Source organism: Bombina bombina, chromosome 1 (assembly GCF_027579735.1).
Source record: "Bombina bombina isolate aBomBom1 chromosome 1, aBomBom1.pri, whole genome shotgun sequence".
NCBI lineage: Eukaryota > Metazoa > Chordata > Amphibia > Anura > Bombinatoridae > Bombina > Bombina bombina.
This window is the reverse complement of record NC_069499.1, coordinates 449,829,118-449,846,686: the sequence shown is the minus strand read 5'-3', so window position 1 is coordinate 449,846,686 and position 17,569 is coordinate 449,829,118. Positions and strand designations below refer to the sequence as shown.

The 17,569-nt window shown below is 41.2% G+C and overlaps 1 protein-coding gene across 1 annotated transcript in view; it reads right to left on the bottom strand.

The window, feature by feature from the left end:
- DYNC1I2 (dynein cytoplasmic 1 intermediate chain 2) overlaps positions 1-17,569 on the bottom strand; it is a gene marked incomplete in the record, with an annotated part of 278,955 nt that overhangs the window by 234,292 nt on the left and 27,094 nt on the right. The window contains 1 exon segment of the mRNA XM_053698430.1: positions 15,979-16,093. Coding sequence (XP_053554405.1) covers positions 15,979-16,093 — 115 coding nt within the window.

Here is a 17,569-nt window from a genome sequence, read left to right as displayed (position 1 = left end):
AGTAAACCCAAGCTTTAAAAATGATATTATTCATAAAAAGAGAGCAATAGAATGTGTTGGCGATATACAACCAAAAACAGTCATGTTGCTGTGGGATTCTGGTAAAAGGACCGATGGAATAAAAACAGTCGATAAACTGTGCTAACATCTTCAATAACTAGACAACTGCTGCCATCTAGTGGTAAAGCACTGGTTTCTGCATAACAGAACAAGATTAATAAACCATGACACATGTATAAGCTTATTTAGAAGATAGATTATTAAAAAAACTTATTTCCTTTTTTAAAATTATGCAACACCCATGGCAAACATGTTTGTTGATTGTAACTTCAACAATACATGGGAGAGACAGAATTCAACAGTGATGATAAATCGTCATGCATCGAATATCTGGGGTTTTAGCACAAATGGGAAAATAAAATTAGCAGATGCTTTATATGGGGGGGGGGGGCGGGGAAATAAGTGTTAAATCTGCAAACATTTCCTAAAAATGTTAAGTTCACTGTGCTGCAGGAAATGCAGAAATGAGCTCTGCAAGCGTGGGAATGGCCTGTAAACAGCTGCTAATACGTAATCTGTCATTGTCTACTATTAATAGGGGTATGTTACAGGCATTCTCACAAAACACAAGGGAATGAAACAGAGGATGTAACTCCTCATATGTCAAAAATGCGCTCATTTTACTTTATCCCTAAAACCAAACTGACGAGAGAGAATAAAATCTGTTAAAAATCCATTACATTTATTTAAACAAAAAAATGTTTAAATTAAAAAATGTTGAAAGCCTTTTTTTTTGCCAATTAAATAAAGATTTCAGTCAGGGGCAAATGAAGAGTATAAAGACGCAAACGTCGCCATTTGCTGGCAGGTGAGAGAGGGTTCATTAATCGATTCACAATTAATTGATTTCAAAATGTGTACGTATAATGATTTGTCTTTACTGAATGTTCACAGGTAATACTACAAACCCGTAATTCAAAGTGGTTCTTTATTTTAATGGTGTTTTGGTTAAGTGTCAGATATATAAAAGAATATAAAGTATATAAGTATAATATATATATAAGTATATAAATGAGGCGCAAAAACAAATGAAAACGTAGAGCTATTTTCTTCCATGACAGTTTGTTGAAGAGGGGTGTTAAAGCTACTAGCGGGCTGTATAAATATTTCTTTCTATTGTTTTATATATGAGAGAGATATAGATAGATAGATAGATAGATAGATAGGATATAGAAGATACTAATCTGACTGGAGAGATTTATCTTTACATCTCCTTAGCTCTCCTATAGAGAAGCACAAAAAAACAACCCGCTTTTGATACATTTGAGCGCACATATGCACTTCTCTAAAAGGAGAATTATACACAGGTTGTGCTTGATAAATCCAGCTAAAAGTGTTATCAAAAAGAACAGTAAACTGATCTTTTTAGCAGTAATCCCAGAGTGTGTTTAGATAATATAGCAACTTCCAGGATGCATTTGATTTAAAGCAAGTTTAAATTACTAGTCAGTAAGACTCGATTTAAATAGTTATTTTCTGCATAAAGGGTTGATATTTAGAATATCAACATCAGATTATTTCTAATAGAATATAATTAAATTAGTAATTTTCTGATATAAATGGAAAAAAAAATAGATAATTATGAAATTAGTGGGAGGAGCATTATCTCCAGTTTAAAGAGACAGTCTAGTCCAAAATAAACTTTCATGATTCAGATAGGGCATGTAATTTTAAACCGTTTTCCAATTTACTTTTATCACCAATTTTGCTTTGTTCTATTGGTATTCTTAGAAATTAGCATATGAACCTCCTAGGTTTAGCTTTTAACTAAGCCCTTGAAGGTCGCTTCTTCTCTCATTGCATTGAGAGTTTTTCACCACTAGAGGGTGTTAGCTCACGTGTGTCATATAGATAACACTATGCTCACGCACGTGGAGTTCAGGTGAGCCAGCTCTAATTGGCTAAAATGGATGTCTGTCAAAACAACTGAAATAAGGGGGTAGTTTGCAGAAGCTTACATACAAGGTAATCACAGAGGTAAAAAGTGTATTTATATAACTGTGTTGGTTGTGCAAAACTAGGGAATGGGTAATAAAGCGAATATCTTTTTTAAAAAAAAAAAAAATTCTGGCGTACACTGTCCCTTTAATAGGTTTATCATTCATATTTGATCAACTTTTAAGATGCACTTTATTAGGAGAAGAACAACCATTATCATCAAAATAATAAATTTAAATATTTTTATTTAACAACAACATTATAGGTTTCATTTTCATTGCTTGCCCCTCCCTACTCACACTCTGGTCCTAGTGCAGATTTATTCAAATTCTAAATAATCTTCAATTCATTGAGCTTCTTGAAACTTAGTAAGAGGTTAACTGTGTACATAGAATTGTAGGAAAACAAAGGCATTAACCCTTTTGTGTCGGGGTTAACTTGTCTACATCGGAACAACTGTTCTGATGTAAACAAATTGAAATCTTGCGAACATGCTGAGGAGCAGCAATGCACTACTGGAAGTCTTGTCATTTGTTCACCCGATGTTTTCATCTAGCTCCCAGTAGTTTATTTCTGCTCTTTCAACAAACAAAACAAATAAAGCAAATTAGATAATAGAAGTAAATCTAAACGTTGCTTAAACTTGTATGCTCTGAATCATAAAAGAAAATAAATTGGGTTCATGTCCCTTTAAAGGTCTTTCTAAGCTTTGCATGTTTATTTTATTTTTGCTGTGAAGAAGGGGCATGCATTTGTGCAGACACAAAATCACAGTTCTGAGAACTGCAAAACCAAGAACATGTGATATCTTCTAGAGAGAACAAATGTCTAAATAATAATAATAATCCTCTGGGAGAGCAATTCATTGTGAATGGATTAATGGAATTAATTAACAAAATATTATCTTTAAACAGATTTTTTCTTTAAAGAAAAAAAAAAAAATTGATTAAAAAAACACAAACAAAACCTGATTTAAATAAAAAAAAAAAAAATTGAGTTTTATTAAGTATTTCTTTTTTTTTTAAAAGGCTGGCAACTAAGGGCCTTAAGGATGCGCAGATGTTTGTACCAGTAGTTAATACGATGGGAAATAATGACTATACAAATGTACCAGTTTTGTTTATTCATTAAGGCATCAGGGTACCGTAATGTGGAAGAAGGTGGTACAGGCAAAATCAATGTTGAGTAATCACTAAATTTGCATAGACTAACAAGCAAGTAACATTTGTTGCTGCAAACCTTATATGATCAATGTATTCAGTATTCATCATAATGTGATATTAATAACAACTGTGTAATCCATGAATGAAATAAAAGGGAAAAACAGGATCTGTTAAGAATCATGACACATTATAGTATCATCCATAAAGAGAGTTAAAAAACGCTCCACTGACTTCTAAAATTAGGTCATCTGAATAGGGCCAGATGAGCAGTGTGGGGAAGAGGGAACCTGCTGGTTCACAAAGCCAGATCTAGAAGAGGGCTGGCTTCTTCACACTGGTTCACCAACGCCTCCTAATCCTCAGCTTGGACTGATGAGGGAATGAGACAGGCCACCTGCAGGGCTCAGCTCAGTCTCACTTGTAGCAACCTTCACTGATACTGCAGCTTAGAAACCAAATTAATTACAGTTATGATGTGGACACCTGGCCAAAAATAATTCTGCCTCTCCCTAAATTAGCAGTGGGTTTAACAATTACTATTCTGGGTTCCCAGAGTAAGGTGCAGAACCTTGGGATAAAACTAGTATAAAATCAACATCTTTCCAATGCAAAGACACGCAAAGACACACACACCATATATTACTATTGCTTCAGACCTCAGGAAGAGAGGAAAGCTCTCAAAAGCTTGTCTTTTAACCCTTTGAGTGCAAATCACTTTCCCACCTGGGTGCTAAGGTTTTCTTAAAGGGTTTTTTTATTTAATTTTTAAAAATATTTATTTATTTATTTCAGATCCCCAAGACTTACACTGTTGGAAAGGTTAGGCGATTACCTTTCCAACGGTGGGTCTTGGGGGTCTGTAGCTGCTTAGATGCCTGAGATACAGGCTTCTAAGCAGCATGCCCCCTGCTCCTATATTTAACATTGTTAAATAAAGTTGCGCGGTGATGTCATCACGTTTATTGCGCTGACGGAAGCCCTGGCGATGCCTTTCATTATGCAGCACCGATCGCCGGGGTAGGAGTGGGTGGGAGCCGTCATTAGCACTCAAGGGGTTAAGATCACGTTGGTCCAATTAAAAAAAAAAAAAAGTGCATCACTGCATACTTCAATACTGGTTATTTTGACACATGCATACATACCTAACTAAAATATTAACAAAACACATAGAAAGTCTTGCAAGTATACAGCTACATTAAAAGCAGAAATGAAAGAGTTAGGTACAGCATTTGGCCAAATGGTTTAAGTCCAGGACTACGTCAGAGTCTCTTCCTCCCTGGGTCCTACAGCCATACAATGCAATCAAACAAGGGTAGCAAAGGCCTTTTGTCATTTGCATAGACACATACAGCACAGGGCTGTGAGTTTTGCAGTGACATGGGATGTGCAATCAGTGTGTGTGAGACATTTAGAGGTTTAAATGTTAAAAGGTATATTAATATAACAATCTTGGTTGTACAAAGCTAGGGAATGGGTAGTAAATGCTTTGTCTATCTTTTTAAACAAACAATTTTGGTGTAGACTGTCCCTTTAAAGTAGCAACAAAAACTAACTACTCTGGCATCCCCTGCTAGGGGATAGAGAGATGTTTATATAATGACACAGCATATGTCTTTAACAATTTATTAGCATTATCCAACATTTCGGCCCTCACTTAGGCCTTTGTCAAGGTCACATAAACAATACAGACCTATATACCTATGTACTCACTAACCACTCCCACAGTGGCACTATGCCACCTTGTGGAGAAAAGAACATACTGGCTTAGAAAACAGAACAATATGGGGTTATTTCTGGGATAGTATGTGAGATACACATTTTATCACATTATCTGTACAAATAATCACTCATTTTTGCCCTCCCTGTGTTTACAAGAAGCATGATAGTAACAGGTATGTAATGAACCCTATCGGGTCAACAGTGTCAAGCTCATGTATCCATTTGGCCTCCCTCTGTAGTAACATTTTCTTTCTGTCCCCTCCCCTTTTTAAGGGTGGTATCTGATCTATAGGACAGCATCTCGACAGGGTCTCCCTTTTCTAGGAAGTGTTTTGCAACAGGCTGATCTGTTTTCCTTTTTTCAATGGCTAGTCTTAGGTTTGATCTATGTGTGGCCATTCTTTCTTTCAGCATAGTTTCCGTTTTGCCAATATACATATCCCCACTTTGGCATTTGCTCATGTAAACCGCCAATTTAGACTCACAATTCAAAGGGAATTTCACTTTATACTTCTTGCCCGTATGGCTGTGTGAAAATGTGTCCCCTAAAATTAGGTTATCACATGTCACACAGCCATGGCACCTATATATCCCTGGTTTTCGATGTAAGAAGTGTCTTTCCAGTTTCTCATATTTTTCTGTAGGGTCTGCTTGAACCAACATATCCTTCAAGCTCTTCCCTTTTATATATGAAAAAAAAATGGGCACCTCTCTCACAAAAGGGGTCAATTTTTCATCTATTTGTAATCTCTTCAAATTTTCATAGATGGCTTTTTTAAGTTTCCAACTGTCTGTTGTGTAGTCAGTTACAAAATATAGTCGGTTGCTCTCTATTCTGTTCTTCTGAGCTATCTGTTCTAACATTACCTGTTCTTTACTTATTTTCAATAAGTCATCAGGGTAGACTCATTTTGAAAATCTTTTCCCCATTTCATCCACTGCAGTTTCCATCTCTTCCGCCTTAGGAGGTGAGTCTCTTGGCTCCAAGCACTTGTGCTCTAGCCATAGACTGCAGCAGATGTTGATTGATAACTCCCATAGACAAGATTCCTTCCAATTCCCTTTTTGTATTCCCATATACAATAAACCCCACTTGGGAATACAAAAGGGAATTGGAAGGAATCTGGTCTATGGGAGTTATCAAAGGTTGGATAAGTGAGGAAGAAAGCAAATACATGATGACTGACTATCCTAAGATGCCAGTATTTTATATATTCCCCAAAGTCCCACCAGGGAGGCCCATCATATCAGCCTTTGATTCCTTAGATCAGTCAGTGGCCAAATTCCTTGATGACTATCTACAAGGCTGTGTGTACAAAGACTGCCAAACTTATAATTATGGACTCTGCAGACTTTATTGCCACATTTGAGGATATAGATGTATCTAATGGGGAAATCTTGTTTGTAACACTTGATGTATCGAATTTATACACATGTATTCCTCATGAGGAAGGGATATCAGCAGTCAAGGATCTGTTGACAGAGAACACCGAGTATAAAGACTCACCAATTGAATATTTTGCTCTTTAACTGCATTTGGTTTTGCATAAGAACCATTTCAAATTTAAAAAGGAAATTTACTTGCAGAAGATGGTAACTGCAATAGGCTCATGGGTAGCCCAGAGTTATGCAAACACATTCATGCACTTCTATGAGCAAAAATATATTCTTAACAATACCTTTAAGATAAATGGCGGGGATATAAGCACTTGATAGAATTTGTTGAGGGGCTAAACAGTTTGCCCAGTTTTGATCACAGATGTCCTGGAGGATGTCTGAAGAGCTAGACAGTTGGACGCAAGCTTGCAACGTTTTTGATCTGTCATGGCTGAAGAATCCATTATCGTACCCAGGAATTCCACCCTGTTGCTAGGGACCAAAAAACTCTTTCCTTAGTTTATCTTCCACCCGTGGGACCGAAGGAGAAGAGCTCTCGAGTGATCTTCCGCAAGACAGTAGGACGGAGCCTGGACCAGGATATCGTCCAGATAAGGTGCCACTGAAATCCCTCTGGCTCTCGCCACTGCGAGAAGAGCTCCCAGAACCTTTGTAAAGACTCTTGGGGCAGTCGCCAGACCAATCAGAAGGGCGACAAACTGGAAGTGCTGGTCTTGGAAAGGGATTCTTAGAAACCTGAAGTGATCCTTGTGTATTGGACCGTGAAGGTAAGCGTCCTTCAGGTCTATAGTCGTCATGAATTGCCCCTCTTGACCCAGGGGCAAAATTGACCTGATTGTCTCCATCTTGAGCAATGGAACCGACAAAAACCTTGTTTAGGGCTTTTAGGTCCAGAATTGGATGAAACGTGCCCGCCTTCTTTGGGACCACAAAAAGGTTTGAATAATACCTCAGACCTCTTTATTCAGGAGGGACTGGGATGATTACCCCAAGAGATGAGATCTCCCTCACACACCCCAGGAAGGCGTCTCTTTTCTGCTCTTGAAGATATCTTTGACAGAAGGAATCTACCTCTGGGCGGATAGGACCTGAAACCTATCCTGTAACCCTGGGCTATGACCTCCAGAACCCAAGGGTCTAAAACGTCTCTACTCCAGGCCGCCCCTTCATGCCGACTTGGACTCTGTGGGCTTCTTCATCTGCTTGGACTTGTTCCAAGAGTTAGCTGGCTTCCAACATCCCTTGGATTGCTCAGACTTTGGCAGGCTGCTGGACGAAAAGACCCCTTAGGTTTAGCCTTCTTAGCCTAAGGCAAAAAGGCACCCTTGCCACCGTGACCGTAGATATGATAGAATCCAGGCCCGGGCCAAACAAAAAAGTTTCCACTTGAATGGGAGGAAAAGCAAGCGAGACTTGGAAGTCATGTCAGCAGACCACAACTTTAGCCAGAGCCCTGCGGGCTAAAACCGAAACCCCTGATGTCTTAGCATCACAAATGAACAAATCCGCTACCCTTAAGGCCTTGATTCGTTCAACCCCGTGGAAAATGAACCCCGTGAGTTGGAACATCTTCCGCAACATGGACTCCATCTTTTTATCCATGGGCTCCTTGAAAGAGGAGATATCTTTTAGTGGAATAGTCGTTCTCTTAGTGAGCGTAGAGATAGCACCATCCACCTTAGGGACGGTTCCCCACAGTTCAAACTGCATGTCCGGCACGGGGAAAAGGACGAACCAAGTTTCTCACATTCATTCTTAATAATGTTAGCCATCTTGACTGGAACCGGGAAGGCCTGGGGCACTACCCTGTCCTCGTAAACCCTATCCAGTTTAGAGATCGAGGTTCCTTCAGTAACAAGCAGAAAAGCACAAATGCTCCATCTTAAATTTAAAAATCTGGTTCCTATGCTGACGGAGGCCTAGAAGTAGCCGATTCCGACCCAGAAGCGTCATCCTCCAAGAATTCAGAGTTGTCGTCCTCAGCGGATAATCTGAGACATCCAGCAGAGTCGAAGACACCTGAGACGGATAGTAGTGCTGTACCTTCCACTTGCGCTTAGTAGGGCGAGGCATCACATTAATGTCCGCAGCAACCACTGTCAGTAACTGATCGGCGAAGTTTGAAGGCCAAAGGAGCCCTCCCGCAGGAGGATTAGTAATGCCCTGGGGAACTGCTTGTGTAAACGGAGACGATTGTAGGGAACGCACTTCGCGGGGCGGAGAACCCGCAGAGGTGGACGGCTCAGTCGTACTAAATACTTTATTCTTTTTGGATATAGCAATATTGTCAAAGCATGTGGAATAGAGTTGCGTAGGTGGCTCGATTGGAACCAACTCATAATATACACAGTTAATAGGTTTAGATAAAGAGGGAGTATCCTCTAACATAGAGTCCTCTATAGCTTGCGCCTTTATTACGTACTTGATCTAAAAATAAATGCCACCTTTATATCCCAATGGCCGGGGCACTCGCCACCTCCTACAACCCGGACTACAAGAACCAGCTTTTGTCTCTTCCGAACGCAGGTCGAGAAATAGGAAGTTACAGAGGCCACACCCAGTCACATGGAGTGCCATGCAGGACCGCCCCTGCATTCGAGAGACACGCCAAAAATATCTGCCTCAATCTCTCACTAATGAACTGACTGTTCCACACTGACAGAGCCTCATCTCACACAAATGGAGCAGAAACACAAACAATATTATGCATAATAAAATCCCCCCTGTTCAATAACCCCCTTCTGAGGGTATTACCCTAGATTATATATATAAAACACGGAAGGGAACTGCACTCCAAGACTGGACCACGTACACATCCAGTGACTCAACAACATCCCAGCCCTGGGTGCTAAATAGCACTCCAAAAAAGCTGTGATGTCACCAGAGCCACAGGCAGTTAACCCCAGTCCGGAATGGGTGCAAGAAACAAGGGGGATAACAAATAAAATGTAATACAACACAGAGACACCAAGCACTCACCAGCTTGCTCACAGCTAAGATAAAATCACAACTGGAAAGGTTAGTTACAGCATCTGGCCAAATAGGAAAAGCTCAGGCACCACGTCAAGGTCCTCTGCGGTAACTAACCTTTCCAGTTGTGATTTTATCTTAGCTGTGAGCTAGCTGGTGAGTGCTGGGTGTCTCTATGTGTTATATATATATATATATATATATATATATATATATATATATATATATATATATATATATATATAAAACGATCTTACCAGAATCAACGCCGTGGAACACAGCCCTTCAAGTGTGACAGGGCAGTAGCATCACCCCTGACATGGAGAGAAGAAAAGAAGGCAGCGGAACTCGTCAACGCTGATTGCTAAAGGAGCTGTTAAACTGAGTCGGGTGGTTCTCAGTAAGACTCTCCCTGAATCTCTGGACTCTAACATTCACCCATGCTCTCACTGAGAGGCTGACAGGACTACTTAAAACTCCAGTCCCATTTTGAAGAGTTCTACCCTCCATAAGAGACAACTCCGAATCTTCCGACACTTCTCTGCCAACCTCCTGTGACGAAAGGCAAAGAATGACTGGGGGATGAGGGGAGTGGGTGAGGTATTTAAGCCTTTGGTTGGGGTGTATTTGTCTACTCCTGGTGGTCAGGTTCTTAATTCTCACAAGTAATGAATGAAGCAGTGGACTCTGCTCCCATTAAGTTGTAAAGTGAACCCCCCTGTGAGAGGGGTACCCATTTTTTCCTACAGAAAGGGGAAGAACTTGAAGGATATGTTGGTTCAAGCAGATCCCACAGAAAAATATGAGAAACAGGAAAGACACTTCTTACAGCGAAAACCAGGGATATATAGGTGCCATGGCTGTGTGACGTGATAACCTAATTTTAGGGGACACATTTTCACACAGGAAAGAAGTACAAAGTAAACTTCCCTTTGAATTGTGAGTCTAAATTCGTGGTTTACATGATCAAATGCCAGTGTGGGGATTTGTATATTGGCAAGATGGAAACTATGCTGAAAGAAAGAATTGCCACACATATATCGAACATAAGGCTAGCCATTGAAAAAAGGAAAACAGATCAGCCTGTTGCGAAACATTTCCTAGAAAAGGGCCACCCAGACTCAAGACTGAGATTCTATCCTATAGATCAGATACCACCCTTAAAAAGGGAAGGGGACAGAAAGAGGCCAAATGGATACATGAGCTTGTTCACCCTGGGTTAAATACATATCTGCCACTATTATGCTTCTTGTAAACACAGGGAAAGCAAAAATGATTGATTTGTATATATTTGTACATATTAATGTGATAAAATCTATATATATCTCATGTACTATCCCAGAAATAACCCCATATTGTTCCGTTTTTTAAGCCAGGAATGATGAAAATTAGAAATACAAGTTGCAAAGCCTGCAGTATGTTCTTTTCTCCACAAGATGGTGTAGTCAGAACATACCTGGGGAAGTGGAAGTGGTTAGTGAGTACATCCTATATAATAAAAGGCCAAGTGTGTTTGTCCGAAGCTGTCATGCGCAGTAGAAACTGCGCGCGAGGACAAACACACCTGGCCTTCCGACTGACCTGGCATCTGGGTCAGCGTGTGGTGGAGTGGGCGTGGCCAGGCGGGTGCGTAGTGGGCGTAACGTGGGCATGGCCGGGTGTGGCATGGGCGGGGCCGACTGCCGAGACATCGGAGACAGAGAGCAGAAGAGGAGGGATAAAGAGAGGGGCGAGAGAGACAGCACAAAAGAGAGGGGCGAGAGAGACAGCACAAAAGAGAGGGGCGAGAGAGACAGCACAAAAGAGAGGGGCGAGAGAGACAGCACAAAAGAGAGGGGCGAGAGAGACAGCACAAAAGAGAGGGGCGAGAGAGACAGCACAAAAGAGAGGGGCGAGAGAGACAGCACAAAAGAGAGGGGCGAGAGAGACAGCACAAAAGAGAGGGGCGAGAGAGACAGCACAAAAGAGAGGGGCGAGAGAGACAGCACAAAAGAGAGGGGCGAGAGAGACAGCACAAAAGAGAGGGGCGAGAGAGACAGCACAAAAGAGAGGGGCGAGAGAGACAGCACAAAAGAGAGGGGCGAGAGAGACAGCACAAAAGAGAGGGGCGAGAGAGACAGCACAAAAGAGAGGGGCGAGAGAGACAGCACAAAAGAGAGGGGCGAGAGAGACAGCACAAAAGAGAGGGGCGAGAGAGACAGCACAAAAGAGAGGGGCGAGAGAGACAGCACAAAAGAGAGGGAGAGTAGAAACTGTGCGCGAGGACAAACACACCTGGCCTTCCGACTGACCTGGCATCTGGGTCAGCGTGTGGTGGAGTGGGCGTGGCCAGGCGGGTGCGTAGTGGGCGTAACGTGGGCATGGCCGGGTGTGGCATGGGCGGGGCCGACTGCCGAGACATTGGAGACAGAGAGCAGAAGAGGAGGGATAAAGAGAGGGGCGAGAGAGACAGCACAAAAGAGAGGGGCGAGAGAGACAGCACAAAAGAGAGGGGGCGAGAGAGACAGCACAAAAGAGAGGGGGGAGAGAGACAGCACAAAAGAGAGGGGGGAGAGAGACAGCACAAAAGAGAGGGGGGAGAGAGACAGCACAAAAGAGAGGGGGGGAGAGAGACAGCACAAAAGAGAGGGGGGAGAGAGACAGCACAAAAGAGAGGGGGGAGAGAGACAGCACAAAAGAGAGGGGGGAGAGAGACAGCACAAAAGAGAGGGGGGAGAGAGACAGCACAAAAGAGATGGGCGAGAGAGACAGCACAAAAGAGATGGGCGAGAGAGACAGCACAAAAGAGATGGGCAAGAGAGACAGCACAAAAGAGAGGGGGGAGAGAGACAGCACAAAAGAGAGGGGGGAGAGAGAGAGCACAAAAGAGAGGGGGGAGAGAGAGAGCACAAAAGAGATGGGCGAGAGAGACAGCACAAAAGAGATGGGCGAGAGAGACAGCACAAAAGAGATGGGCAAGAGAGACAGCACAAAAGAGAGGGGGGAGAGAAAAAGCACAAAAGAAAGGGGAAGAGAGCACAAAAGAGAGGGGGGATAGAGAGAGAGCGCAAGGGGTGGGACCGCTGTACTTCAAAAAATGACCCGTGTACACGGGCTTTAGGACTAGTAGGTATATAAATCTGTATTGTTTGTTGTCATGTGACCTTGACAAAGGCCTAAGTGAGGTCCGAAACATTGGATAATGCTAATAAATTGTTAAAGACATAAGCTATGTCATTATATAAACCTATGGATACCTACCGACATCAGCTACCTAAAGAAACCAGAGTCAATCTCACACATACATATATACATACACACATATACACACACACATACATACATACATACATATACATACATACATACATACATACACATACACAGTCCAGCGCTCACTCACAAGCTCTGAGCCAAGATTAAAAGCAAAAATGGAAGGGCTAGTTACCACATTTGGCCAAATGGGACAAGCCCAGGTACCTTATCAAGGTCCCTTCCCAAACCTGAGTCCCTAAAACAGTCACACAATGCAGGCTTATGTAATCACCCTAGACATATACAAAACATGGAAGGGGACTGAACACTCAGACTGGACTGTGTACACATCCCATGACCCTGCAACATGCTCAGCCCTGGGTGCTCACTGGCACTCACAGGAAGCTGTGCTGTCCCCAGAGTCACAGGCAGTTAACCACAGACAGGCCTGGATGCAAGGCCCATAGGGAAAATTACAAAACAAATTAAAACAACAAAGGAAGTCCAGCACTCACTCACAAGCATATGTACATATACACACACAGTATCTCACAAAAGTGAGTATACCCCTCACAATTTTGTAAATATATCTTTTCATGTGGCAACATTGTAGAAATTACACTTGCTACAATGTAAAGTAGCGAGTGTACAGCCTGTATAACAGTGTAAATTTGCTGTCCCCTCAAAATAACTCACAGCGCCATTAATGTCTAAACCGTTGGCAACAAAAGTAAGTACACCCCTAAGTGGAAATGTCCAAATTGGACCCAAAGTGTCAATATTGTGTGGCCACCAATATTTGCAGCACTGCCTTAATTTTAAGAAACTTTCCAACTTACTTCTATCATTTAAAATTTGCTTTGTTCCCTTGGTGGTATTTTTTAAAAGCTAAACCTAGCTAGGCTCAAAACCATTGAAAACCGCCTCTTAGCTCAGAGCATTTTGAAAGTTTTTCACAGTTTGACAGTGTTAGTTCATGTGTGTCATATAGATAAAATTGTGCTCACTCTCGTGGAGTTATTTAGGAGTCTGCACCAATTGGCTAAACTGCACGTCTTTCAAAAGTACTGAAATAAGGGGGCAGTTTGCAGAGGCTTAGATACAGTAATCATAGTGGTAAAACATATTCACTTCCACTGACAACATCACGGAGCTGGTGGATGTTAGAGACCTTGCGCTCCCCCACCTTCTGTTTGAGGATGCCCCACAGGTGCTCAATAGGGTTTAGGTCTGGAGACATGCTTGGCCAGTCCATCACCTTTATCCTCAGCTTCTTTAGCAAGACAGTGGTCATCTTGGAGGTGTGTTTGGGGTCGTTATGTTGGAATACTGCCCTGCGGCCCAGTCACCGAAGGGAGGGGATCATGCTCTGCTTCAGTATGTCACAGAACATGTTGGCATTCATGGTTCCCTCAATGAACTGTAGCTCCCAGTGTCGGCAGCACTTGTGCAGGCCCAGACCATGACACTCCCACCACCATGCTTGACTGTAGGCAAGACACACTTGTCTTTGTACTATTCACCTGGTTGCTGCCACACACGCTTGATACCATCTGAACCAAATAAGTTTATCTTGGTCTCATCGGACCACAGGACATGGTTCCAGTAATCCATGTCCTTAGTCTGCTTGTCTTCAGCAAACTGTTTGCGGGCTTTCTTGTGCATCATCTTAAGAAAAGGCTTCCTTCTGGGACGACAGCCATGCAGACCAATTTGATGCAGTGTGCGGCATATGGTCTGAACACTGACAGGCTGACTCCCCACCCATTCAACCTCTGCAGCAATGCTGGCAGCACTCATACGTCTATTTCCCAAAGACAACCTCTGGATAGGACGCTGAGCACGTGCACTCAACCTCTTTGGTCGACCATGGTGAGGCCTGTTCTGAGGGCAACCTGTCCTGTGAAAACTCTGTATGGTCTTGTCCACCATGCTGCAGCTCAGTTTCAGGGTTGTAATCTTCTTATAGCCTAGGCCATCTTTATCTAGAGAAACAATTCTTTTTTTCCAGATCCTCTGAGAGTTCTTTGCCATGAGGTGCTATGTTGAACGTCCGATGACCAGCATGAGAGCGATAACATCAAATTTAACCCACCTGAGACCTTGTAACACTAACAAGTCTCATGACACCGGGGAGGGAAAATGGGTAATTGGGCCCAATTTGGACATTTCCACTTAGGAGAGAGAAAGAGAGAAGAGAGGGAAAGAAAGTATAGATGTGTGTGGATGTAATATATATATATATATATATATATATATATACATACATACACATACACATATATAAATATACATACATACCTTTTTACAAGAAAAAACAGCCCTATTCATTATTTCCAACGTAACAATTGTAACAAAAACTCTTAAATTGACCTAACACAGGACTATTGTTTATCTGGTAAACATTTGCACTGGTTTCCCCATAGGTTTCGGTGTTAATAGCTACTTACTACAATGCCCTATACACAAGTGTTTCTCAACCTCAGTCCTCAAGTTCCCCTAGCAGGCCAGCTTTTTATTATAGCTGAACTAGAGTACATGTGAAATAATCAGATGGGGAGAGCAGGTTAGCAACAATGGTTACTGATCAGCTGATTACTTCCCCTGTGCTCTAGTTCAGCTATAATGAAAACCTGTCCTGTTGGGGGTACTCGAGGACCGTGGTTGAGAAACACTGCTCTATACCATTACATCCCAGACTTCCCTTAATTCTGCATGTTTTCTAAACCCATGTAACCTGCCCCATTGCACTGCCTTTCACCTGGGCATCACAGCCACCATAATAATATCCTACAGGACTTCTAACCTGCTGAAAGCGTTCTACTACCTTGTAATTACTCAGTTTTCGGGCAAAATGTATTAAGCTGCATTTGCAGCTTTTGAGGCTTTGTGGAACAGGTTCACATGATAAACCCAGCACCCGCAAATTTAAGAAGCAGAAACTGCTTCCTCTAGCTCTCCTGTACCTCAGAAGTGGCGAGGTCAATCTGAAATGCAGTTATAGCATTCTCTGTTCTAAATACATATGGTTGTACATAGCAGTTGAGGCTCAGTGTGCACAGTTGTTAGGTAGGACCAAGAAGTAGTAAAAGTCATATGAAAGAGGAATATAAGGTAGCAACAGGTCATCATGCAACAAAGTCCCAACTCAACTAATTACCAATGTTTTGAGTGAAAAATAAAAAAGCTGTGGTATATTCTGGAGACCCTGCTCCAATACATTTCATATCTCCATAAGAATCAGAGCATGATAGGAGGTAAATAGAAAGGAGGAAGAAGTCAAGGAGTTCAACCGATCTAAGTGTGTGTGAAATAAATAAATCCATCAGCAGTTGCCATCATGTAGTCATTAAAGAATTGTAGAAACCAAATATTGAGGTAGTGTCCTCTGTCCATCACAGAACTTTTTAAAAGGCAAATACATCCAGTTAGATATTCATGCAAAAGCAAGTCCACAAGCACATTCTCCATTCCAACATGCGCGTAATGCACTTACCCATAGGCGCTTCTGGCGTTATCCCCATGCTCTGCAACAAGGCCTCCGCTTCTCTTCTCTTCTTCTCCAAATCAGACTCTTCCTGAGCAGGGGGGGCATCCTTCTTCTGGTCGACCTGCACAGGAGAAACATTTGCAATGGAAAAAAAAAATAAGTGGTAAGAGAAGATTTCTTTAAGCATATCCAAAATCACCAAGAAAATAAAAATAGGCACACACCAAAATCTAACTGTAAAGAATAAAAAAAGAATATTTTTACTCTTAAGGGCCAAGAATTTCAGAGGAAAAACTTGCCCAAAGAAAGATATTTTTTTTAGCATTTTTGTTATCACTACAAGCATAAATAGAGTCTTGTATGAGTCTGCCAGTATGAAGACTTAGGGATTTATTATTAATTTTGTATTTTTTTCTGCAGTACAGGGATCCCCCCACCTTACCCTACCACCTCCCTGATCCCTCCTAAACAGCTCTCTAACCCTCCCCCTCCCAATGGTCTCCACCATCTTAGGTACCGACATCTAGCTCAACTTTCTGGTTTGCTGGTTACAGAATTTGCAATGCACTACTGGGGCACAGCTGGTGAGCCAATGACAAGAGGCATATATGTGCAGCAACCAATCAGCAGGTAGCTCCCTGTTGTGCTTTGCTGCTCTTGGACCTACGTAAATATTCTTTTCAACATAGGATACCAAGAAAACAAGAGGAAATTAGATAATAGAAGTAATCAGCAAAAGTTATTTAAAGGGAATATTTACTATAAGGTAAATTCTAGTGCTTAGACATATTAAACTATATGTAAATATAATTAAAATAGTAAAAAACATTTGTGTTTATATATCACATACTTGCCTACTAGCTATAAGAACAAAGCTCTTCATAGACAAACAAATATTCATATTGTTACGACTGGTACAAATCTCCAAATCCAGACTTAAATAAATTAAATGTTCCCCACCAGTAATACATAATATTCTCTGCCTGCGTTTTTGGAAGTAAAAAAAAAAAAAATTGTGTCCTAAAGTACAGATGATATTTATTAAAAAAAAAAAAAAAAAAAGTATTAATTTTTTTATTACTACTATAAAACCTATATTGCTTTTATACCTGCTTCTCCTTACTTTATATCATACCTGGTCAATAAGAGTTTTCCCAATGTACATAAAGTATAACTTGACAAACCACAATTACTCACAACAAAGTTTTACAGGTTTTAAGCAAAACACTCCCTGGCTGATTTTAAAGTAGCAGAAAACGAACTACTTTGGCACCACCTGCTGGTCAAAAATACCAGTGGAGTATATATAAATCTATTTGAGCCAACAGTCCAGCGCATGTATGTATATATATATATATATATATATATATATATATATATATATATATATATATATATATAGTTAGTAACACATGGAGTACTGACAAATTCATGTTATAATATTCATATATTAACTAGATACTAAGCAACAACTAAAATTGGAAAGAGCGGTTATACCACCATGGTGAAAATTAAATGTCCAAGAGGGTATTGAGTTTCAGGATTCAATGTCTTATACCCTCCAAATATAATATATCAGCTGAATCATATATTTTAT